We start from the raw sequence: 27,185 nt of genomic DNA, 5'->3' as shown, positions 1-27,185 counted from the left end.
AGTCAGAGTGGATAGAACAGTATTTGCAGTGATTAGGAGGCACAGGGTGTTTAGGGAAGTAAACACATCTCCTTGCATCGCCTTATGAGTGAGGGCCAGAGCCAGAGCTAATTGGAGAGGAACTGGAAAGGTGGGGAGGGACTGATCAGGAAGGTCTTTGTGAGCTGTGATACAGATCTTGGATTTCTTTCTGTGAATGTGTGTAGGAAACTTCAAAGCATTAGCGTGAGTGAAATCTGTTCTCCATCCTTCACGGACAGGGAAAAAAGTTTTTGCTTTTTCATACATGTCTGGAGCTGCTGGGAAGCTTTTACAGCTGTAGAATATGGTGAGGATGTGAACTGTGACTGCTGCTGTGAGTTGAGAAGAAAAGGGCATGGTTAGGAAGTGTTTAGGCAATGCAGTAGAAAGGTTTTGATGGTCAGGTGGTGGAAAGAGTAGTCAGGATGGTTAAAGGAATATTTCTTTCTGCTTTGATGAAATGGTGCTGACACCTAGTCAAAAGGGAATGGAATTGTTCACTGCATACCTATCCAACAAGACTTAGCAACACTGACACTCAGGCTGCAGTTGGGTCTCCAAACTTTCTAGCAGTCAAACCAAAGCAAAAAATACAGGCAGTTTTAAGTGCCATAATATTTAAATGTATGCTAAAACCAGAACTATAAAATGATATAAAATGCAATAAATGCAAACTATTGCTAGTATTGTCAAATAGGCCTTTCACTAAAGAACCCAGGGTACTGTCTCTTGGCTCCTAAGTCTGCCAGTCCCCCACGCTGCCTGGTGGTTCTGCTTTCTCTAGAGTCCCTGTCTTTCAAGGGCAAGAGTGCTGTCCCCTCACAGGACTGACTGAGCAAGTGGACGCTGAGGTTTCAATCCTTGTCTCAGGCTATTTCCTACAGGTATCCTTCCAGAAACACCAAGGTATCCCCCTTCATCATTTTCACTCTCCTTTCAGAGTTTTCTCTCTTACTTTCCCCTTCCTCTGCTAACACCAAAACCTTCATCATGTGAGCCCCTCTTGGTCCTGTCTCATGAGTTTTCCCAATATTCACAGTCTTGCAGGACCAAGCCTAGCAGATGTTAGGCCGAAAAGCAATAGGACATTCCTGCCACCGATATCTTCGCCTTTAAAAAAAATTCTTAAATTTGACATTGTTCAGATATTTACTCTCATGGCCTAACTCTCAGAGCTTTCTCATTTATCTTTATGTTATTGACAAGATGGGAAATGTGAATCAGAAAGGACTGTAAAATTTATCTCGACCATTTCCATCCTTTTACAGAGGAGGATACTAAGGCCTAGAAAAGTAAAGCCGTCTTTCAAGGATGCACATCAAAGTTATACATCTACTTAGTGTCTCAGCCAAGTCTGGATTCAGGTTTAAAAACACTGGCTGCTCTCTGCTGCAAAGTGAAATTGTCAAAAAATGTCTCTTTGTGCACTCTGTGGTCTGTAAGATGGTCTGTGAATGTGGAAGCACATAACTGATTTATAGTATGTACTAATGACCTTACTGAACCAGGGCTGCTTTTAATGACATTAAAGAGCTTGCTTTTTCCTAAAAATGATTGTGAAAATACTAATAGAACTCTGGAGTATAATCCCTATTTCATGTTCTGTAAGATGATGGCAGAATTTGCAAAGACTTGCTGCTACAGATACCCAGTAATTTGTTAATGACTACACACACACACACACACACACACACACTTGGAATTGTTGGAAAAATTAATTGTGCTATCAAACTTCAAAAATAGCATCTTGCTTGCATATATTGTACTGGTATTGTCTAGAAATTTGTAGGGAAACTGAACTAATCCAGAAATTTTCAACATCTTCCAGTTTTTACCTTTATGATACACTGTATGAAGTACATACGTGGGTTGATTAGATAAATGAAGGATTCTCTTTTCATTTATTTTATTTTTTTCCCAAGAAAAAGACCCCAGTGGGAGTAACTGTACAAACAAACCAGGAGAAAAGACTCTGGGATGTTCAAATTAGCCTGCCCTTAAAAAGATAAATATCGTATGCTTTCACTTTTATGCAGAATACAGAGAAGCCAAACAGAGGGTCAGAAAGGAGACAAACCAGCAAACTGATCAGAGGCCACAGCCGGCCAGTGGGGGGTTGGGGGGGGGGGGTGGGGGGAGAAGGGCCAAAAGCAGGGGAGGGAAGAGCACAAGGGACTGTGGTGATGGAGCACGGGTGCTGTGGCAGAGGGAGAACTGCAGGGACTACACCTGAGGGGAGAGATCAAATACTGTCCAAAAATTATTAACAATGTAAGAAAAAAAATAGAATGTACTTCACTCAGGAAAAAAATGTACATAGACAATGTAATACTATTCACCCCTGAGAAAGGAGAGCCTGCCATTTGCAACCATGTGAATGGACCTTGAGCGGCTGAGTGAGGTAAGTCAGACAAAGACAAGTACTGTAATATTACCTAATACTGCCTATATGTGAAACCTAAGATAGTCAACTCTGTAAAAAAGATATAACTAGTAAAATGGTAGTAACTATAGGATGAGGGGGGTAATCTTGATGTAAGTAATCAACAAGCCATGATCCTTTGTGTTTAGTATAATGAATATATACAGTATTGTACTATAACATTGTGATAAATACTGCTTCAGTGGCAATCATTACAATATAAAAACGTATCAAAGTAATAAGCTGCCCCTTAAATTTACAAAGCATAACATCAAATTTATCAAAGAAAAGCCAACTTCCCCTCCCCTGAAAATAAGCCATCTCTGGACAGCAGTGCAAAATAGTAAGCTAAATTAAACTAGTCCTTATCACTATAAAAGTTGTTAATTTTATTAACAGATAAATTCTAAATTTGTGAAAGTGAACCATTATATTAAATTAAAGCCTTTGTTGGTGAATTCCATTGATTGCATTTAATAAAATTATCCTATATTAAAAAAAATACTGAGGGCCTCCCCGATGGTGCAGTGGTTGAGCACTGGGTTGCAAAGCTGCCCGCAGCCTCTGCAGCACCGGTTCAATCCCTGGCTGCTCCCCGGCCACCAGAGAAGGGTCCCACATGGCGCGCAGACATCTCCTGCCGCCCACTGCTCCCCTCGGCAGTGCACCTCGGTCCTTCTGCCTGCTCTGCTCCCCGCTCTGGCTCTGGTGAATTCTCTCACCCTCCCGCGCGTCTGACTGTACCCAGTGCTTGTATAAATAAATAAATAAATAAATCTTTAAAAAAAAAAAAATTCTGAGACCACATGTTAAAAAAAGCAAGAAATTAATTCTGCCCTTTATGAATTTAAGTTGGTGATATGAGATAGATATGAATGTATATAAACATATAGCACACATGCATAATATATAAAATATTAATGGTGCTACCAAAAATCTGAAACTTTCCTTCTTAGGATATGTTAAATATTCTTCCTGAAATCTTTATTATTATTATTGTTTTTATTTCCCCCTCTGTAAAATGAGAAAGTAATACATGATTGAATGATTCTAAGAATATTCTAAGTAGTCAATAAAATGCTATTGTAAAATAGCTAGTAAATGTATATGCCAGGCTTCAGTGATGTTCTTCTTTTTGGTAAGGATTCTCCCTTTAAGCAAAGCTTTTGTGAATAGTTCTTGAACTGCTTTCTGGGAGGAGAAGGGTGTCTGTAGGATGCTCCCACCTGAAGAGGCCAGGGAGCCTGGCTCCTTTGACTGGAGGTTGCTAGGCAACCAGAGGAGCTTTCAAACAAGCCTCAGTGTTCCTGCCTGGCCTGCTGCCATCCCCAAACAGGCAAGTAGACACACACAGTAAATCAGCACTGGACTGTAATGGTTGACGTGTTACCCTTTAAGAAGTGTTGATATTTTATGGCAAGAGGTTTGTTTGTGCAGAACTAATCAGTCCTTCTAAGGGTTTATTAGCTAATTGGCCAGGATCAAACCTTTTAAAAAAAACTTTTGGAAAACAGTCATCTGTGATTACACTGAAGGAAAAACTCTTATGATGAAGTCAGAAGTGTTGATCTTTGAGAACACTTGCCAGCCTGCATAGAAATGTGTGTGGAAAGAAATACATTTAAAATATGTCCTTCTATAGTAAATTTCAGAACGTTTCTCCAAATAAGAAAAAAACAGATGGCATATGTCTTGTTAGGTCATAACTGATACTTTGGGACAGATCCAGACCAGTTCCAACGACAGGCAAATATTTGCAGCAACATTTCTTTAGAAAGATTAGACATCACTCAAAAAGCTTTAGAAATTATTTTTTTAATCCACTTTTGTTTGTTCTTTTTAAGTATCTATGTCTGTGGGAGTCTGCTTATTTGAGTGAATGAAAATGCTCAAACCAGCGGTACTGTGAGGCACAGGTTGATTATATTTTTGAATGTGTATACTTACTTAGAAATACGTACGTAGTGAAGTGTAAATTAACTTTGAAAACCCTGGATAATGGGCAATATTTTGTTCATTAGCTATCTAAGCCACATTCCATAGCAATGCCCTCTTGTCCTACGCCATAGCTCCCTGGTTAGAGTGCTTACAGTGTTGTAATGAACACACTTGTTTAATTAACAATTTTCCATAGAAAATTGTAAGTTGTCGGGAGTTTACATGTATCATTTTACATGTCCTACTTAACTCACTGTTTCTTTGCCAGCATATAGGAAAATGCCTATTTCCGGTTTTCTGGCCAGATTAAAGGGAAAAAATTAGAAGGAGGAGGTGGTTGTGTGTGTGTGTGTGTGTGTGAGAGAGAGAGAGAGAGAGAGAGAGAGAGAGAGAGAGAAAGGGGGAGAGAGAGAAAGGAAGGAAGAAAAAAGGGAGGAAATAATGAAAGAAGGAAGTGGGGAGGCGGGAAGGAGTAAAGGAAAGAAAACACAGGGACAGCAGAAGCAAAAAAGGATAATGCAAGAAAACCAATTGAGTAGTTATTTTTTATTTGCCATAAAATTAAGGACCTGGCCAATTCTTAGGACTTTTTAAAATTTAGATCGGCATGAGTGACTGAGTTGCTTATAACTCTAAATTTATATTAACAAAGAATTCAGATGTTCTTTAAGTAAATTAAATAAAATCTCTAAAGATTTTTAAATTAGGGGTTTCTTTTTAGTTAATTATGTAGAAAGCAAAAGAAATATACCTGGTTATATTTTCCCAGGAAGTAAAGAAATGGCTTTTAATTTTTTAGTAGAAGAATTGATTCCTCATTTTTCTCTTCAGTTGAATACCAGCCTTTGCTTTAGCCAAAAAATTCTATAAATCCTCAATTTCTGTTTCTGTAGAGTCCTTCCATTATCTCCCAAGTCTACAAAACTAAAGTACTCACTGAGTTATCTGTAATGAAAGTTCTAAAAAGCATGTGTGCACTTTAAAAAAATAAAACATACAGTGATTATCCTAACTCACAGATTGATCTTAATTAAGTTAAATTATATTAATTAGAACCCTCAGTCAACTGGTGAGCATGGATGTGCATGTATTTTTCCTATATTCTGCTTATAGAAGAAAAAGGCAAAGGAGTAAAAATGTAAGGGGATAGTATTCATTTAGTGTGCAAAAATTCGATCTTTGACATTATATTATTGGAATAGATTTATATAATAAGAATCCTTTCAATTAGCATTCATAATAGTGAACCTGAAGTATTTGCAGAGTATTTATCGTACCTGAATATTTACAGAGAACCTGTTACCGATACAGTATTGTGTTAGGGCCTCAAGCAGAGATAATAATGGTGGGACATATTTGTGTTAGCAATAATTAAACATTTAGCGTTTATCATGTACCAGGTGCAATGTTAAAGATATACTACATTGCCTCAGTATACACAAAACTACTATGTGGAAGACATTACTTTCTCCCCATTTTGCACATCTAGAAACTAATAGAGAAAGCAAGTAATTTGAAAAAGATGATATAGCTATCATATTATTTCTTAAAGTAATTTACTTTTATTATTTAGATAACATTGGTTTATAGCACAGTATATAATGCAGGGGAGCATTATATCCTGAAATATCCTGAAACATCCTCCACCAGAGAACATGTATCCCCTTACCGTATGCCATTCACCCCCTTTGATCCCATTTCTAGTAGTCTCAATTCACTAAGCGTGCTGTAATGAAACATTCTGAAATGTACATGTGCACTTTCTCCATCTCCCCCACTGGGGGCCCCACCAGTGTTACCTGGAAACAGCAAAGAAACGTGGTTGTGCTCATACACTCACAATGTAATGTCACTAACCAATAGCTATTAACCTCTTAGTCTCCCTCTTGTCTCCAATTCATGAAACATTTACACTGATAGAACTTCTGAAAAGGTGTTAATTCCAACATAGGAGAAGGGGGAAGGAGTTGAGGATTGATTTCAACAGTCTCCTGTGAGTTATCTGGAACTCTTCTCTTCATCCAATCCGACACTAGCTCTTGTACATCTGCATCCATGATACACCCCCAACTCATTCTGTTCCCTCCAGTATCACTGCCACTGCTAGTCCGAACATTATCATCAGTCACCTGGGATACCTGCCGTTGACTCCAAACTGCTGTCTTCCCATCTTCCAGCCCATTTTCCAAACAGCATCAGGATGCAGATAGGATCATGCCTCTTTCTACTTACCACTCTTGGATTGTTTTCATTGCAATATCGATGAATATAAATTCCCTCCCATGGTCTGCAAGGCCCTGCCTACATATCCAAGCCTATTTTCTTTTAGACTCTTGATTGTTCAATACATTCCAGGTATTCTCATTTTCTCTCAATTCATTTCTGGAATTCGGCCTTTCTGCCTCAGGATCTTTGCATATCCCCTCTACTCTGATGGAATGTGCCATTCTCTTTGCCTGGCTAACTCCCACTAATTATTAGCTCTCAGCCTGTGAGTTGTTAAGTCTCCCTCTTCCCTGGCAACCCAATTTCAGACCCCGTGTAATATTCTTTGAAAGTATCCTTTCCTTTTCCATCAGAGTGTGTATGTGTGTACTATTTGTGTGTTTGAAGTCCACCTCGACCAGTTGATCACAAACCGCAGGAAGAGCAGGTTGACTAACTACTGAATCTCTGGTGTGGTCAAACAACCTAGTGTTGAATTCGTATATCCTCATCTGACAGGACACCTTGGATACTCAACCTCAGCTTCTTTCCCTGAACAATAGAGAAAAATAATACTACCCTTTCTAGGGGATTGTTGCAAGGATCGGACCACAAAATCCATGTAAAGTGCTAAACAGTGTGCCTGGTGCATAAATGCTATTCAGCCTATATTGGTTATCCGTATATTATTATTGCTTTTAGGATTTGCTTACTTACTGTAGGTAGAAGCCACTGAGAAATAATCTCAGGTTTTGGATAATTGTAAAAATTCTCTAAAGGGGTTATTGTTATACAAGTTAGAACAGCTCTAAACACTGTGTTTTTAACTGACAACCTCAATGCCATTCTAACTGTTTATTAAAAAACTGTCAAATATTTCAATTTAGCATGCTAGTATATAATTTATTTTGTGCTTCAGAAGTTTTCCTACAATATGTTGAGGTTTGTTTTGTTTGTAGAACTTATAAGAATTTATTTTCAGATGCTTTGAAAAGTAATCCACCATTGCTTTTTAAATTTTCCATTGAGATTGTTGAGATGAATGTATTTCAAACACAAAGCAAACTGGTTAGGTCTTTTTACTAAGACATTTTGTTTTTAGAAACTTCAACTTTTGGAGAATAATGATAACTTTCCCTCTTCCCCCCTCTTCATAATGGGGTTTTCACGGGAGAGCTTTTTATACCTTCAGCAGGGTCTATACAGTAAAAATTCTGTTCTGTGTATAAGGATTGTGACAGTGTATAGATTCTCACCGTCAGACACCTTCCTTTGGGTAAATATTTATGTGACATGAGAAACAGAATTTAAAACAGTGCTAAAGAAGCTACATACTCTCCTTGACAACACAAAAAACAGAAAAGTTTGTGTATTAAGAGTTGGTTTTAGCAGTATCTAGCATAGAGAAATACAGACAAAAATATACTTTGGTCCTGGAATATTTATAGCATTGCCTGTTTAAATGTTGTGCCCTATTTAGGAATATTTTTTGAGTGAACTTTAATGTCCAGGAACACACTATAAACTGGTGGCAGGGTAGCACATACCCACTGCTAAAGGCAACAGAACATACTCCTGCTTTTCATGAAGGACAGAGGAGGGATTTGCATTACAAGAAATATTCCTGAATTCTTGTACACCCTGATATATAAGACGTTGTTGAAGATGGATAGCTGCTTGGAAACATTGTTGTGTTTTATATGCTTTTGTAAGAAAATTGTCTGGATGATTTTATAGATGAGAAAGGCAAGAGGTACCATTGTGTTACTCTGAGTTATGCAAACCCACATAGGGCAGCACTTGTGCATGTGGCACTTCCAATATTGGAGAATGGATTTTATACATGCTTGTCTCCTTGAATGAAATTTAGTCCTCATGCATTCATCTCACTCATTGTATCCTCTCGGGAAGCATTTCTGGCTCTCGCGATGGGAGTGGGTACCCTTTCTATGTGCTGATTCACAAGTGTACTTATGGGATTTTAATTTTGAGAGATGTTTGTACAACAAGATGAAGAGGCTGATTGCACTGAAAGAATAATTTTATCATTTATATTTCCAGAGAGGAGGGGGAAGTCAAGGCAGGGCAGAGGAGAACAGTTTAGATTGGCTTTGGAGCATCCTGTGGTCTTTGTAGCACCTGGAGTAACTTGTTTTCTGCACTTGGACTTTGATTTAGGACAAGGGAAAAATCCTTAGGAGGGCGAGTGTTAGTGGGAAGAGGAGAAACTCGTGAGGGTGTGGATTGGGACTGGTTGTTTTGCCTGTGAACAGAGAGCTGACAGGCATGCCATTTACCTCTTGAGGAGTCTCTCCCCAGTCAGCAACTCTCCCCCACAAAGATGTCCAAACTGTCATGAAATATACAAAATAAAGATATGATCAATTCCACCCTGCCATCTGTTGTGCTTGGCTACATATCTTACTGTGTTGTTTACAACTTCCAAACTTGCTAAATTGTAGGTTTCATGGGAACCTTGTCTGTCTGGTTCACATAGCCCAGTACCCAGCATGTTATCTCTTACTTGGTAGAAGCTCAGCAGATGTTACCTGAATGAAAACAGTAAATGGACACCTTTCTACATGGTATATATGGTTAATATGTCACAGGGAGAGCACCAGCATTTTTTCCTATAGATTTTTTTTATATCATTTAAGTAAAATACAATCTCATTTGATTTAAATGTGAGGATTTTTTTCTTCCAAAACTAGTAAAGTTTAATTTGGTTCAGTATAATGAATTTATAAATAATGTTATTAAAACATACATAATAGAATGTATAACTTATTTATTTATTTTTAAAGATTTTTTTATTTATGCATACAAGAACTGGGGTACAGGACAAAGGTGTGGGGGGTGAGAGGATTCACCAGATACAGAGTGGGGAACAGAACAGGCAGATCGACTGAAATACACTGCTGAGGGGAGCACCGGGCAAGTCAGGAGAGGTCTGCTGTGCCATGTGGGCAGCTCCCGGGCTGGGGATGGAACTCGTGCTGCAGTGGCTGTGGATAGCTTCATAGGTGGCATCTTAACCCCTTGCGCCACCAGTCAGGCCATGTATAACATATTTATTAAAGCTGTAAAGAGCATTACACATGTCTGCATTGTTAGTGTTAGCTGGTGGTTCTTTACCAGAGACAGTTTTCCCCTCTTTGGTTACAATGGGCAATATCTGGAGACGTTTTTGGTTGTCTCAACTGGGGTCTAGCACTTGGAGGCTGTTAATAGCCTGGTAAGAGTTACCTAATCTAAGGTATCAACAGTACTAACCTTGCAAATCCTTCTGTGAGATGGACTCAACACATTTACCTAAGAATACAACACGTGCCTCACTCCTCCTTCAAGAAGCAATGACAAGCTCACTGGCAGAGATCTTTGAGACAAAGACAGTGGTAGTGGGTTTTGGGATTCCTTGGTTCTTGATAATGGCCGTGAAACAGTTCAAAGCCACACCTAGGCAAAGCAAAGCAAAGTTTATTAGAGACAGTATACTGGAGAAGACATCTGAGTGGGCAGAGACCATGGAAGAACAACTGCACCGAATGGTGGGGATCCCTCACTTATTGGGGTGTGAGGGATGCTCACTCCATCCCTCTCTGGGGTTTACTGCACAGGTGCTTCAGGGTGTTGGTTTAGTGGTCCCAGCAGGAGTTTCTAAGTCACTCCCCTTCTGCCACCCTCAGGTTGGGATGGAGGTCTGCCTTCTCCCCATTGGCACTTCTTGCTCTCCTCAGGCTTTATCAGGCCTGCCTCGGGTTGGGTTGGGGGTGAGGGGGCTCTGAATTCTCCCCTCTGGGCATTTCTTGTCTCTCCCTGTCTTTATCAGCTCTGGCAAGTGTTTCCTGGGATCTAGATATGTTGACTTTGATTTTCTTTAGGTAGTGTCAACCCTGCCTGCCCTAACTGTCTAGTAACAGCAGTCCCGAAGGGGTAATTTTTAGAGAATGAAACAGGCATGCTACAAGCAGTGGTGGGCAGAAGGAGATGTGTCTATATTGTAGCAAATACCATGAAAGGTAACAGGAGTGGGTAGGACATGGTGACAACACTGAGGCGTGGGCTGAATATAGGCTTTGTAGGTAGCAGTTAAGGTATAATTTTAAATTAACTGCTGAGGGAAAGGGAACAATCATATGTAGAGTTTATAACTTCCATATTGCTCATGTTAACATTGAAGTTGTCTTCAATGTTAACAATAAAGTTGTGTGATCATGCTCCCACTGATCAGAACCCTGCTGTCAGACCTTTTGGAACTGTCTCATGCCATGTTCTTCAGAATAGCATCAGGGGCTGCAAGCATTGCCCTCTAAGGAAGGAATTTGATTTTAGGTGGTGGGAAATCCAGTTATTGGGACCTGTTTATGGCAAATAAGGAAAATCATCCATGCTTCTAATAGCATGTTCATAAAAATTGAGGACAAGCTATAAATCAAATAAATCTGACTTTAAAGGCATTCTAAAAGGAGTCTTAGAAATAGTTTGAGCTAAGTCAGCATCATTTGATTAAGTGTGTAACCATTGAAGATGACCATTTTCGGAAATGCTCATGTTGAGGTGTGAGTGTTGGCACAATATTACTTCATAGTTATATGGCACTCGGTGCTACAAACATGTGGAAACAATGACAAGTATGTGGACAACCAAATTTCAGTTAGAGTGAAAATGTTTACGATGGTGCCTATAGTGCATTTTAATATGCTAGCGACTCCCCCCATTTTATTGAGACATAACTGACATATAACAAACAAACATTGTATTTGTTTAAAGGGCGCTGGATCAAATAATGATTTGATATGCATGTATGTTGTGAAATGATCACGTTGAGTTTAGTTAACGATCACAATCTCGCAGTGATAAGATTTTTTTTATTTGAGGTGAGAACGTTTAAAGATCTACTCTCTTTGCAACTTTCAAATACATAAAAGAGAATTAGTAATTATAGTCCCCATGTTGCATGGCACGTCCCCAAGAGTTATGAATCTTACAACTGGAAGATTTTTTTTTTCTTTTCCCCCCAAGATTGATTTATTTATTTATACAAGCACTGGGTATAGTCAGAAGCGCGGGAGGGTGAGAGAATTCAGCAGAGCCAGAGCGGGGAGCAGAACAGGCAGAAGGACCGAAGTACACTGCTGAGGGGAGCAGTGGGAGGCAGGAGAGGTCTGTTGTGCCACGTGGGCCCCTCACCAGCAGCCTGGGATCAAACTGGCACTGCAGAGGCTGCGGGGAGGCCCATAACTGGAAGTTTGTATGTGCCTTTTGACCTCCTCCTCCCGCCCACCTCCTTTGGCAACTGCCAGTTGTTCTGTGGTAAAAGTTTACTTTTTAAGCTGTGATACCACACTTGAAAATCTAGCATTCACCACTATAGTCTTTAGTTCTTTCCTCAGATGTCAGCTTTACTTTGACTGTGTACATCTCTTTAAGGATAGCTTTTCTGCATCAAATAAAGTACATAGGAATTGTGCCTGAGATAGGGTGGTGAAAAGTGACAGAAAAGGTAATAAGACTGCAAGTCTTTACCCCTAGTAGGACAGCAGAGCATTACAACAAGCCTGGAACTCTTGATTTTAAAACAAAGTCCTGCTTCCTGGGCAGTCCCCTCAGTTACTCAACACCCAGTTTCTTAGTTAACTTCTGAGTTGTTTTTGGACAATCTACAGAGAAAACAAAACAGTGGCTCCCTATCATAAATAAAGAAAAAGCACATGTCCTTATTTGGAGTAGTGGAGCTGCTCCAGTCAAACAGCAACACATGTTAGTCTAAAACTAGTTTGACCTAATCACTGACTTTTATGCTGAGTCAGACTGAAGCTCAAAGTTCTGTTTTATGGTGATGGCAATGATTAACCAAATAATATTAACAGCAATAATAACTAGTAATGATAGTACTTGTAGTAATACAGTGGTAATAACAACCACTAATAATAATAATAATAATAATAATACAATCATACTGCATTATTTACAACATTTGTGTATTTGTTTTGGTTTGTTGGGAAAGCTATTTTGATACCTAATGTCCTTTGGCTAAGAAATAATTATCCCTCAATACCTTTGTTTAGTAAAGGTATTTACTAACGGTATTTACAACAGTTGTGTGCAGTGCCCCCAATATGAGTTATGGTGGTTTAGCAAGAGGACATTTGAGGTTGAGTAGACAGGAGACGGAGACAGGTGCCGTGGTCCTTTAGCATGAGAGTCAGGAGTTGAATTTGCATCCTGTCTTTCCTACTTATTGGTATATGACTTTGAACTAGTTTTTGGCTTCTCTAAACCTCAGTTTATTCACAAAACAAACAGCAGATGGAACTTATCTCCTGGAATACCTGTTTGTTGAATGATAATGTATAATACTCTGCCATGCAGCATAAAGCACTCACTACATGTCAACCATTCTTACTTGTCCCTTCCAAAACTTTCTATAATAATGCATTCGGACTACGTTTCCAACTCACGTTGTTTCTTTAATTTCTTATTTTCTATCCATTGCTCTGTGTAGAAAGATCATATTTAAAATAAATAAAAAACACACAAACAATTCTGATGAAAGGTGCTTTACTGTATCTTAGTCTAGTTTCCAAAGGCCAATATAGTATTGCTCTAGGACAAATTGGTAGAAATAAATCACCCATGACATAAAACCCTTCATATATGTCTCAAAATCAAAGATGAGTCAAAGAAAGCATGAAAAAACAAACAAACAATTGAGCCTCCCGGGTGGCACAAGGGGTTAAGACGCAACCTATGAAGCTGTCCGCAGCCACTGCAGCACAAGTTCGATCCCCGGCCAGGGAGCAACCCACATGTCGCAGCAGACCTCTTCTGTCTCACTCACTGCTTCCCTCTGCAGTGTATCTCAGTCAGTCTGCCTATTCTGCTCCCCACTCTGACTCTAGTGAATACTCTTACCTTCCCCACATCTGGCATTTTCCCCAGTTCTTGTATGCATAAATAAATAAATCTTAAAAAAAAAAAAACCAAATCCTAAAAATGAAAGCTGCACAATTAAAAGAAATAAGAAGTAATAACTAGTGGAATCATATTTGAACTATTCTGTAGTATATCTTGCATATGACCATGTATATGTCTTAGGCAGGAAATACTGAAACACATCGAATTTGATATAAGAAATTAAGATGTTTTATTCCAATCGAGAAACCAAGCGATGACAACACACGGTAGATGCTATCCAGATGCTTGCTTTAAAATGCAAGATGATGTGCCCAAAATTGTCTTACATATTTGTCTTCCAAAGTTCCATCACACACTGCCTTCAAACCAAATAATGTGTGTGTGTGTGTGTGTGTGTGTGTATGGAAATAGTCAATAATTTGTCTCTCAAAGTTTTTCTGATAACTGTTTCGAAAGCAGCTCTTTGGCTGAATAGTGTAATACTTTAAAAAAAAAAACACTATTACTAGGTATTAGGAAAATACCTAGATAAATCAAGATATGTCTATTGTAGGACGTTATACTTAATGGTAGGTAGGTCCATGTGGTCGTTTACCAAGATAGCCAGAAAAACACTAAAAGAAAAGGAAGCAGCCTGCCCATGGAGCAACTTCATGCAGAAAGTTCCCCACTTTTAGGCTAAGTAGGTCCAGATGCCACAACCTTAAAAAATATGTATTCTGCTGTAATGTACATGGTTTTATTTTCTATATGGAAACTAACTTTGAAGAGTTGGAAAGAAAGGTAAGACAGCAGACAGAGCTGCATTTCTTGACTGATAGGGCTCAGGATGTGCTGTTTGGGAGCTCCAGACTTCTTTCAAGATAGCTGACAGATGATTAGAAGAGGTCGCGACTTTCCCATTCTTTCTGTGACCAGCATTAGAAATCTGCCACCCAAAATGAAGACAGCTGTCAAAGGAGTCCCCCGCCGACAATCAGAGCCTCTCCTTTCCACTTTGGGCTCTGCATATAATTTGCTCTTGCTCTGTTGTGTTCTGACTATAAATTTAAAGCAGTAATTGGTTATTCCTTTTATGTTCTCTAAACTTTATTAGAATTGGTGTACTACATTTTATGTCTTCGTTAATATTGTTGGAGATTGTAAAATATCAGAAAGTTACACTGAAGTAGATTGATCTCCTTGTAATTTCATAGCACCATTTCAAATCCATTATAAAATAAGTTAGTCTGTCCTTGTTTCTAAATGTCTTTTATAAAGTACTGAGAGAATGCTATAAGATTATAAGAGTGAAATCAATTAAAGGCTTTCTATGTTTCTGTAAAAATCAGTATGGCTTAAAGAAATATATTTGAAGTAGGAATTTTAGGTCAAACACTTTGAGTGACCAGTTATTTCACAGAATTGATTTTCTTGCTCTTGTGAAGGCATAATTTAAGTTTTGTCCAAATACTTTTCTTTATCTCTTGTTCTATCATGATGAATATTTCCCCAGTATTTCCAGTTTTATTTTTACTTGACTTCATGTCTTTTTTATTAAATTCTGTGAAACTCAGCAAACTTCATAATAATAAAAGTGATAAACTTTCCATCATTTGTATTATCTCTTTTACACTCAGATCAGGGGAATATCAATAACTTACATCAGGTATAATGTGTACTTGAATTACAAGGTCTCTGGCAGAGTTATATTACCTTTTACAGGTGGTGAGATTCTTCATGAGCTACAGCCTCCCCTTTAAGCTACATAGCAAATGGGACAAGAGCTTTTTTTTTTTTTTTTTTTTTGCCTGAATTCCAGTATAATATTATTTTCTAAGCATGTTTGTACCAAGAACCTGAGCCTTATTTAAAGTTGCATTTCTTCTTGAAGTGCAGAGGAGAAAATCTTCAGTGCCTATGCTCTTGAATGTGATTGAAGCCACCTGAAATAAGTTTATTGCTTCAGATTCTGCTCGTTGTCCTGTCATCTTGGCCCTGAAAGGACAGAATCGGTAATCTATTAACAGGCCTGGTCAAAAATTGATCTTTACTCTTCTGCTTGCTTTCTTTTTATTCCAGGAATACCTTCTCTACCGTATCTATCCATTTGGTAGACAGAGAATCTATACAAATTGACAAGTTTTGTTTGTTTTTTATTATAGGGGAAAAGGATTGAGGTCAATTTACAGTAAGACAAATGACAAGCACACCTTGTCACAGGCTTCCAGCACTGATTAAGTCCTTAGAGCTGCCTCTGTCTGGCCGGCAGTGGGATCTTTCTTGACCTTACCCCATGGAGAATTTTTAAATAACAAAGCCTGGATCCCACTTCAAATAAAAGTCTGTGCGTGGGGTCTTGCTAATGAAAAATTTTCCAGGTAGTTGTAATGTACAGCTGAGGTTAAGAGCCAGTGGCATCCCTAATAATGAAAATTCGTTCTTGGGGAGGGCACAAAAATTCTTAGTTGTTATAATGGCTTGTGGACCTCCAAAAGGGCCATAGTACATACAGGTATGTAGTGTTTCTGTAGTACTAGCACTCTTGGGATTGGGGGCAATTAGGAAAAAATGTCTTGAAAGATTCCTTAGGAAGTGATCCTCAAGAAAAAGTTGAGAAATGTTACCCCCACCCTGGGAAATTGCTATAAGTTTTCAGTAACCCAACTTCCCTCTCATAATGCAACACAAATCTACTTGAGTGCTTTTGTTCCCCACTTGTTTGATGGGGAACAAACAACTTTTCTAAATTCTGTTACATGTTGATGACATAAGTAGGTGCTTTTACATATGTCAGTGAGGTGATGCTCATTGCCCTGTATTTTTCCTTTAGAATACCCATCACAGTTATAATTAGTTTTACTGGATTTTTGCTTTGACTCCATTTTCAACACATTGTATAATTTAAATAGTTACTCTGTTCATGAGGCTTACTGGAAAATCCCATTTGAAGCTGCAAGGCAACCAGGTGGCTGCCAATTGCTTTCACTGTAAACTTAATCTAAGTCTAATGTAAACTTGATTACATTATCAGGCACATGTAATCAAGTTTGGAAACCATAACATTCTGTTAAAAGAAATCATAATAGAAAACAGCCCCTATATTCCGCTCTCAATAATATTTTTCCAAAGAGTTCTAGAAAAGTCTTTCATTAATTTGTAATAATGGTTTTAGAGATAACTTGCCACCAAAAAAAGGCAGGTGTATTACTATGGTTGCATATGCTCTTGAAGAGTATGACTTTGTTTCAAAATCTACCTGGGATTTGTTTTTATTCAGATACGGCGAAGAGAGGAGGTGGGCTTGCTTGATGATAGAGGACCACTCAGGGAAGTACAGGGTTGGACAGGGGAGGGGGACAGAGGGGAGAGCTTGGACAGGGCCTTTATTGTCGCTTTTGAGGAAAGGAATGGATGGGGCAAGGTGAACACGTTCAGGATTGAATAGTGTGAATGATTTCTGGGTGGTTGAGGGCTGTCTGATACTGGCCCTGGGAAGATTTAGAGTAGACCAGGGTAGAGGAATATTGCCTCCAGGAGCTCTATATGGGTGGCAAGGGGAGATGGGTTTGCACTTGAACCTGGTTGGTTTGCCTATTAAAGGGGTCCTTAAAGACAAAGCTAGTTGTTGACTATCTTTAGGAATTAACTAACTCTGGGAGAGATAGTCTCGCCTGAGCAGATGAGGTCCCAGATTTTAGATCCTCAAGAATACAGAAAATTAAAAAAATGTATCCAGGGGTTGGTTACCTATGATGGTTGCATCTATGGTATATGTGGAAACTATTTTTCCTAGTCATTTTTTAAGACAATACAGTATAACAACTACTTACATGGCACTTAAATTTATCAGGTATGATAAGTAACCTGGAGACAATATAATGTATACCTGAAAATGTATGTGGTATATGCAAATACTGCACCATTTTATATAAGGAACTTGAACAATCCTGGAATCAGTCCCCTGAGGATACTAAGAAACAATAATATAATGTAGTTAAATATAGTTACTACAAGGTTGTATCCAGGAAATCAGAGCCATAAACTAGATTGGCTGTGGAAACAAAGGTATTTAAATATCACGTAAATAATGTAACCAGGCACTGGTTATACTTGTATGGAAGTCTGCTCCACTTCTAAATAAGTGGAAAGTCATTCAAACCTTCTTGCTATTGCATACATAAATCAAGAAAATCACCTGTCCCAGACAGACTGTTGGGAGGGAGCAGCTGGAATGAGGATTTTATTGGTGTTGAGGCCTGGTTAATTCTATCTCCTGTCTTATTTCTCTGTATACTTGGTTTGTGCAGAAACAGTGTGTCACCATGGAAATTCAGAGCAGACACTTTCTGTTACCAGACATTTCCAGTTCATGAAGAGACAGCAAATTTATTGGGGGGCCAGCAGTGAAAGTCTATAGCTTCCAGGAGTTTATTATTTCTGTAGTTACTATTTTTACTATTGAACAAAAAAAAGGCAGCAATATGTCCTAAAAAGAGACTATACTGCACAGTAAAGAAGACCGGGCTGAAATTCTAAGTCAACTATTATTAATTAGCTGTGTGACCTTGGGCTACATATGGTACTTCTGCAAACCTGATTTTTTTCCCTCACAAAATACTAGTTAAAGCTATTCTTGAGATTGGAAACAATTGGGAGATAAAATATAGGAAACAGATGAAGATTAAGTACAAGCTTTCTTAAAAAACTAAATTAAGCTGAATTTGAGGATGTGGCCAAGATGGGCAGCTAGCCGTAACGAGTGTCTTCCTATCTCACCCTGGAGTTAATCTCAGGAAAGCTGGAGAGAGTCCACTCTACTAAGCTTACAACATGAACACTCTACTAAGCTTACAACATGGACTATCTGCAGAATGAAGGGTTTTCCCAATGAGGTGGAAGACCAGAGGGGTCTGAGCTGATCACAGTTTACTCAGTCCCTCCTCCCTGTGTCAGCTTGCAGGAAAGCACTCGTTCTCCTGGAAGAGCAAGTGAGGAGTGGAGAAAGATGGCAAGACAGACCCCTCCCAGTCCACCATGGGGAAAATTACTAATGGAGACTGGAAACCCCCCTACACTACTCTGAGAAGTGCTGTGAAGGTAGATTGCAGATGAGAGATGCAACACACTCTTGCCAGGGAGGTAGGCGTACATTTAAAAGAGAGAGATGCTTTCATCGAGACTCTGCTCATCACGTATGGCCTGTTCATTCCCCTGAAAGTAAGGCTTAGTGAAATAACCGTTTTATTTTTAATGTTTTTCTTATACATTGTACAAAACCAAACCTTCTGATTCATGGGAAAAGACAACGTCCTATATGAATCCAAGTTACTTGTAATGATGTATTCTGAATTCACGCTACTTAATTTTATGCGTGGTTCTCAAATTCCATTCCAGTAAGATGCTAAGATTGGTGAAAATGCCAAAGATAATGTAATAGCAGTCTGCACACATGCTATACCATTTCAGTTGTTACTGATGGAATTTTTAGTTGCTTGTGTTGGATGATGCACATTTGATTCATTTTAGGTAAAATACTTTGGCACTTTCATTATTTTATCTACACTTCACACATTTGGTATCTTTCAGCAATGCTACTAATACATACTATTTACCAAGTGCTTGATGTGTCAGGCACTATGCCAGTTACTTTACACAACTTTTTTCCCCAACCCTGGAAAGAATTTTTATTATCCCAGTTTTTTTTTTTTTAAAGGAGAAAACAAAGTCAGAGAGGTTGAACAATTTTACCAAAGTTAAACAGTTAGAAAGTATAGACTCAGGATTCTAACCCAGAATTCTGCAAAGTTCCCCCCCCCCATTTGTCCCTTTAAATATGTCCTCCTGTACCTCCCCCTTCCCCCACCCACCCAGAAGATTCTAATGTGAAAAGGCAGAACACAAGGTGTGGTTCCATTAGTATATCTAGTATGTGACTGTGGTACTTCACCTAGTGGAAGCATTTTATGGGATAGGAAGAGAACCTTCTTAAAAACCTTCGATGGGAGTTTATTTTTTTTTTTTTTGAGATAAGATTTTTTTATTGTTTATTTTTTACATCATTGTTCATTTTAAAACAGTATTTGCTCCATATTTGTGTCAAATATGGAGTTTAAAGACATCCATTTCCAACTTAAATGTTTGGTGGACTCTTTCAAATAGTGTTGGAAGTTTAGAGAAAAACACAAGTCATGCATTGATTCTATAGTGAGGCCCTTCAAGGGCACATCTGGTTTGTCAGGTCCTGTAATTCTTTCACATGAATCATCTCAACTGTAAATCCTTTGTTAAAGTATTTGTTAGATTCTAAACCCTGACTGGAGTAACTGTCTTATCACTGCATCTCCTAATGCCCAACCCAGAGCAGGGACAGTATTGGTGCTCATCACATATTCCTTGACTATGTGAGTGAACTAATGAATAACTAAAAACAAGGTCTTCAGAAATAAGTGGTGGAGGCTATCAGTTTCAGGCAAGAAAGTGAGAGATTGTGCAGGACCCAAACTTTCTCCAGTTGTAGTCTTTCCTATTGATATATAAAAATTGCCCATGGCTGTTTATATCATATGGCTTTCAACACTTTGCGCCCTATAGAATATTTGTTGTTGAATTTTCTCAATATGTGTGTTTAACCACAAAATCACCATCGTTGTTCTAGATTCCTAGGAATTAACTGCCATGGATCCCTAAAGTACAGATCATAATCTGGCATGAAACTGAGTTTTGATGGGCTCCATGGAGATCAGGGATACTGATCTCCCTTGTTCCTCTCCAGTGAATGTTTCTCTAACCAAACTGGACTCCTCTGAGCTTGATGAGGGGTAGATAGCAAGAAAAATGTAGGACAGAGCCCGTGTCATTTGTCTCTCCTCCTCTCCCCCCTCCCAGAAAGCCCCTATTCCTGCCCAGACCCTTTTCCGTCTCTGCCCTCCTGACATAGCCCACATCACTCTACACATGTCTGCTTCTGCCCTCTCCTCATATCCTGTCCCTAATTTCTGTGCATTAGCCATTGTCATTGCTCTTCCCATATACCTTTCACTGTGTTATATTAAACACCACATTATTATTTGCTTTTTAAAAGATTTATTTTTTTTTATTTATACAAGCACTGGGTACAGTCAGAAGCACGGGATGGTGAGAAAATTCACCAGAGCCAGAGTGGGGAACAGAACAGGCAGACTGACGAAATACACTGTTGAGGGGAGCAGCAGGCATCGCAGGAGAGAGGCATGGCAGGAGAGGACTGCTGCGCCATGTGGGACCCTCACCCAGCGGCCAGGGATTGAACCGGCACTGCAGAGGTTGTGGGCAGCTTCGCAGCCCAGTGCCCAACCACTGTGCCACCAGGGGAGGCCTAAGATTTTTTTTTTTTTTATGTGTTGATTTTCGCTTAGTCAGATTTGTAGTCTGTATATATGTTTAAAACAAAAAACATGCTTTAAATACTACCAGTTTGCCTAAGAATCTCTTAAATGTCTTTATTCAACAGTGGGTCCTCCCCACCTGATTTTTTCCCTCTCCTTTTGTCTTTTCTAACTTCAGGAAGATTATTCATGAGGCAAAGTCCTAGGGATTATTTCTAGACCATGTACAGATCATAATATAAAGCACCCTTTTATATCGACTCATTATTGCCTTCTAGGAAACATGTATGTATCAAATATGGAAGGATGTTCAACTAAAAATGGGCTTTTCTATTCTGGTCAAAATCTTGACTGAAATGAAGTGCACTGCCTCTCCATCTCAGAAGAATACTCGGACACAGTCAGGAAGAGTTGAATGAGAAGCTAAAGCAACTGTAGACATAGTTCAGGGGCTAGAAGGGAATACATTACATATTCTTGAAATACACAGTATTTCTCTCACCTCAAATTAAGTTAGTTGATCCACTGTTCTCCTGTAGATACAGATTTATCTCAAAACCATCCTCTGGAATAATTGCACATACCTTCATACACACACATTGTGAACAGTATAAGGAAAAGAGTAATAGCTAACACAAAGTACTTACTATGTGCCCAGCTCTGTTTCAAGCATTTTATATATATTCACTCATTTAATCCTCATGATAAGTCTCTGTAGGAAGTATATTATTCCCATTTTACAAATGAGGACTCTAAAGTGTAGTAAAAATACACAATATCCAAGGTCACACAGGGAGCAAGGGGTGACTTGAACCTAGGCAGTCTGTGTCTGAGTTCATGCTCTTTACCACCATGTCTCTGCTCTGTCCTCAGAGGAAAGTACAATGGGAATTCTCAGTTGTTTCCTGGGTGAAGGGGCGGGGGGAGTTAAATGGTAACTCAAGCTATGTGAATTGTTCCACAAACAGATGATGCTTGGGCTCTGACACAGAAGAAACTGCAAAATAAAGCATGTGTTTCTCCTGCCTATTTTACTGTGGACTGAGGAGACTAGAGAAGCTTCTGAGGAAGAAAGGAAGAGAATTGAGTCTTGTTAAGTGGGAGGATCAGAAAGAGAAACAGAGAATAGATGGCACCAGGAGAGTTTGCACCAATATTCAGAGCTCAGAATACATAAAGTGTTGTTATAAGGAAGTAGTGGGAAGGCCTGTGCCTAGGGCCACAGGTTCACATAGAGAAGAACAGGAGACTCATTTAGAAAGATTGCTTAAATCCAGATGTTACAAGAATATGACTTTCAGACAAAGAATTTGGACTTCATTTCACAGATAAAGCAAAGTTCTCTTAAGAGGTCAAGAACAAGAGTGGGAAAGTGAACAATTATGGGGAATATCTATTTGCCAACCATGTGCAACAGGAATAGAAGGGATAACAAAAGAAGGTAGGGCCTTGCTCAGAAGTTTGTGCTTTTTTTTTAAGATTTATTTATTTATGCATATAAAAACTGGGGTATAGGCCAGAGGTGTGGGGGGTGAGAGGATTCACCAGAAACAGAGTGGGGAGCAGAACAGGCAGCATGACTGAAATACACTGCTGAGGGGAGCAGTGGGCAAGACAGGAGAGGTCTGCCGTGCCATGTGGATTGCTCTGTGTCTGGCCGGGGATCGAACCGGCACTGCAGAGGCTGCGGACAACTTCATAGCGCTGTGCTCAACCCGCTGCACCACCAGTGAGGCCCCATGCTTTCTTTCAAGATGAGCACCTGGAATTTAATAGATATGTGTTAAATAACTAAAAAGGAAAGCAGACATTTTAGAAATACTACTAAGTGAAAATCAGTACAAATTGTTGGAATGGTTATGGAAGTCTAATGGAAACATTAAAGATTATTTCAAAGATTTTACACTGGGTAACACAGAATGAGAAGTAGCTACAAAGTGGATCTGAGGAAAGAGAAGGGGAATTTGAAGACCCAGCTTGACAAGCCATCTCCATAAATGGGGACTGATTTTGAAGAGGGATTAGGAGACCGTATAACTTTAGGGAAAGTCCACGTGTGAGGAACAGGAAGTAGAAGAAATGATCATGAATGGAATTGAGAAGACACAGTCATAAAAGAAGAGGGCTGTGGCATACCCGAGAGTGGAAGCTTCGGGCAGCCAAGGAATGAAAGGGTTCCCTGCATTGTACGAGGGTCAACAGTTCAGGAACCGCAGGGAGGACAAGAGAATGAGAACCTAGAGAAGGTCCTTGAATTTGACACATCACACAGTGTAAATGTAAGTAGTCAAAATCTCATGGTTTGTCTTGTGATTATTTTAATTTTGTCCAAATCAAAATTATTTTGTTTGGATAATTCAGTTCTTACTCAAACAGCCAGTCCATCAACAGTGTTTACTAAGCAGTCGTGCTCAGAGCACAAGAGGACAAGCTTGGTGGGAGCATGGAGGTGAGCCGCTACTGAACTGCCGAGCTTCAGCACGCTCCAGTTTCCTTTTCTGTTCACGGAGAATAGAGGCAAGATGCTGGCAAGCCTGTGGACTCACCCACAAAGTAGATCCCAAGTGTATGCTGGCAAATCTTGTCCAGTTGTGATTCTTTGAAGCTAGGGTCTTTTTTTTTTTAAGATTTATTTATTTATGCATACAAGAACTGGGGTACAGACCAGAGGTGTGGGGGATGAGAGGAGTCACCAGAGACAGAGTGGGGAACAGAGCACATTGATTGACCAAAATAATACTGCTGAGGGGAGCAGCGGGCAAGTCAAGAGAGGTCTGCTGGGCCATGTGGGTAGCACCCTTGCTGGGGATCGAACTCCAGCTGCAGAGGCTGCGGACAGCTTCATAGTGCCACGTCTTAACCCTTTGCACCATCAGGGAGGACCTGAAACTGGGGTCTTTATTTGGAAAAACCCACAGCGCGCGCGCACACACACACACACACACACACACACACACAGGCTGTTTTCTTCCAAAGGATGTTCTCTGCAATCTGACATGGGGGGCTTTACTAACTGCATCTGTTTTGAAATTTTCTCATGAGAATGGTGGTTTAATCCCTCTGGACTTTACTTTCTTAGCCTGTGAGGATGGAAGTAATAACCCCATTGTTCATGTGGGCGCCAAATTCATGCTAGCTCCTCTAATGATGAGATAAAGGAGTTGTAGTGGAAAGAATGCAGACTGTCTTTGTTGATTATGAGGTCTGAGCAGTGTCAGAGGGTCTTGATCCTGGTGGCTTTTACTACATGATAAAATGACTTACACCTTTAAACTTTTTCAAAGCCCTTCCACATGTTACCCTCACAGTAAACCAGTGATCATCATTTCTCCTACTAAGCAGATGGAGAGAGAATTCCTCAGAGAGACACAGGGACTTGTTTCAGTCACAAACAAGGTCACCAAGACTGAACTGGAACCCAAGGCTGCTCACTCCCAACGGAGTCTTATGGGAAAAGCCAAGAATCTGCTACCACTTTTATTGCCAAAATACCACTCCACTTATGTAGCAAACACAATGCAGAGATGAGCTAATTCTCTAGTCACATAAAAGAGCTGCTTGTTGAACTTTTGGCTTTTGGCAAGTCATGCATCATTTCCTAGCCTCAGCAATCCCTGGACATGCTTTCTGCTTTAACTGATTTTTTTTTTTTCAGGGTACTTTTCAGTTTACTCAGAGCATTCTTGAATAGTAGGCATTGTTTTAGTCCTTTGCACATCTCAAAAAAATAAGTGGTTTGTTATGTTCCATTAGTCCACATAATCACCCCCCCAACCAAATATTGAGTCAAATCAGGATATTGGCTTGGATATATGTGGTATATATGTGTTGGGGGGGGGTAAGCTAATGTAAAGAAAGTTTAAGTAGTATTAAATCTCAGTGATTTTTAGACGTATCCTGTTACTTTAGTCCCCCTAGTTCTCAGTATCTCTCCATTACTTTGTAAATTTTGTATTTGTTTGGGAGACTTAAGGACCTGGTAAGCAGGTCTCCATCTTACATTATTTTGTTATCCTTTAGGATCTTGTGGCAGGTAGGAGTGTGGGTGGCAGATAGAGGAGAGAAGGCCAAAGGTGCGAGCCTACAATTTTTTAATCCACCTCCAGTGAAGGAGAGAGGACCCTGAATACCTCTGCCCTAGAACTTCTTCACAGTTGTATGAGGGGAGGGAAAGTAGAAAATTCTTTGCCCCACTTTTTGCCATCTCAGATCAACTCAGGAAACAGATAGCTCATCATCTTTTTTATTTTTACGGGTAGCAAGACTACTTTGTTAGAAGAAAAGTTGAAAATCTCACTCAAGTTTCGCACTCTAGAGTAGTGAAGGTTTAAATCCTAGAGTGCCATGCCAGCCATGCCAGCCACTAAGGGAGCCACAGGTGAAAAAAAGAGAAAAAGATCTGTGTCCCTATATTTTCAGGTCATACGTACATTTAATTTTACTTTTATTTAAAATGTTTCTCCAACATACTACCTTAGTTTGTTTTGTTTTCCTTGAGGTAGCATTGGTTTACAACACTGTATATGATTTAGGGGAATAGCTTCATACCTCTTCTTTTGCAACATACTACTTTTTATGTTGTAAGACAGAAGCCATGTTGAACTTCCATGATACATTTCTGTTCAAATAATTTTAGGGCATATTTATTCATCTCTAGGTAAAGCTGAAATGTATTGACTGTAAAGTGACCGGTAACACTAAGCCTGTTTTTCCAAAAAGAGACCAATGAAAATATGTTTCTCAGGAGTGAAGAAGTAATTGCAATACCATGATCTATTTCCCTTAGCATTATCAGGACACCAGAGGAAAGCTGTTTCCTTGAATCATCATTTTTCCCCATGTTCACTTCACTGACCAATCGCGGAGGTTTGAATCTTAAATTTAACTTTGGAGGCTTGCTGCAAGTTCCAAAGAATTTGCTAAATCAGTTTCAAATGTTAGCCCTTTGTGGGCTTGGGAATAAAGAATTAAGAATGATGGTTACTGTTATAGTAAAAACTTGGCACAAAATAAAACAGATTTTTTTTTTCTCTTTCTCTTTTTCCATGTGCTCACCTAAAGCAATAAATGTGTGGGTGATTACTCCTGGGTTTTCCCCAAGAATCTCAAGACAATTTAATGGCATGGATACTGCTTTTTAAGAATCTTACTGTAAATACTCATTTAAATTTAAAGAATTTCTATTAAACTTACTCTGGGGTAAATATGATGAAAGAAACATGAATGATACAAGAAAAACACAAAACCCAGGCCCTTTCTTGCTGGCCATCTGTAACCACTGCACTGCCTGGTCCTACCTCCCTCTACCCTACCAATGTCTTTATTGGAGATTCCAAGACACTCTCCTTGAAGCATCAGACTTGGAAGAAGCTTTTGGTCTTCTCTGTTTGCACTTTATCTTCTCTGTCTTCTCCTCTCCCTAGGTAGAGTGGGTTAAATGGTGACCCTCAAAGAAATAAGTCCACGTCCTCATACCAAGACCTGGTGAATGTTAACGTATTTGGCAAAAAAGGGCCTTAGTAGATGTAATTAAGTTAAGAAACTTGAGATGAAGACATCATCTGCATTATTCAGGCATGTCCTAACTCCAACAAGAAGCCATCCTTGTAGAGAAACTCAGAGGAGATTTGACAGACAGAGGAGGAGGAGACAAGTGGCTTCAGAGGTGGAGTTTGCAGGGATGTGACCACAAAGTCTCGAGGCAAGGATTACTGAGAGCTGCCAGAAATTAGAAGCAACCAGGAATGGATTCTCCCTTGAATCTCCAGAGGTAGTGAAGCCCGTAAAGACACCTTAATTTTGGACTTCTGTCCTCCAGAGTGTGGAAAAATATGTTTCCATTATATTATGCTATGTGTTTGTAGGGCAGTCATTTCTTAGACAGTTCACAGGAAACTACTAGGTAATGCCATCCCACCTCTCATGTTCAGATTGCATAGCTAGATAGTCATAAGTTTAAATCCCCAATCCTGACCAATCCTGACCTCTCCTTAGGATGCCATGCTGCCTTATCTAATTGCCTCCTTAACACCTCTACTCAGGTGTCTAACAGACGTCTCAAACTTAATGTAGCTAACAGACTTCACTTCCAAGCCCCACACTCACACATCTACTTCCCTGTCTTCCTCTGCAGTAAATAGCAATACCATCTGAGGTTTAGAGCTTAGGCCCTGCTCTATTGTGGCTCCAGCAATGAACCTAAACATCATAATTGATTCTCTTCTTCATCTAAACACTGTCCATCTGATTCCTGCATGAATCCTCTTGGCTGCCACCTAAGTCCGTAATTAGTGACTCGGGCTTCACCGTCATTTTTTCCTGTATCTGCTCTTATC

At 39.5% G+C, this 27,185-nt stretch overlaps 1 protein-coding gene across 14 annotated transcripts in view; it reads left to right on the top strand.

The window, feature by feature from the left end:
* SYNPO2 (synaptopodin 2) overlaps positions 1-27,185 on the top strand; it is a 187,417-nt gene that overhangs the window by 31,220 nt on the left and 129,012 nt on the right. For 11 of the 14 annotated variants that reach the window (XR_008551521.1, XR_008551523.1, XR_008551524.1 and 8 more), the window contains exon 1: positions 3,462-3,779. The exons of 1 other annotated variant lie outside the window; for it this stretch is intronic. Coding sequence is in view for 3 of the 13 variants with exons in the window: in XM_054694530.1 (XP_054550505.1) it covers positions 3,660-3,779 (120 nt within the window). In the remaining 10 variants the exon portion in view is untranslated. Of the gene's footprint in view, positions 1-3,461; positions 3,780-27,185 lie in introns of those variants that run through there. 2 more of the 14 variants (XM_054694531.1, XM_054694527.1) reach the window with 2 other exon arrangements.

The sequence above is a fragment of the Talpa occidentalis genome, unplaced genomic scaffold (genome assembly GCF_014898055.3).
Source record: "Talpa occidentalis isolate TD23 unplaced genomic scaffold, MPIMG_talOcc4v2.1 talOcc4.13, whole genome shotgun sequence".
NCBI lineage: Eukaryota > Metazoa > Chordata > Mammalia > Eulipotyphla > Talpidae > Talpa > Talpa occidentalis.
The sequence above is the reverse complement of the archived record's forward strand: the minus strand, read 5'-3'. Positions and strand labels throughout refer to the sequence as shown.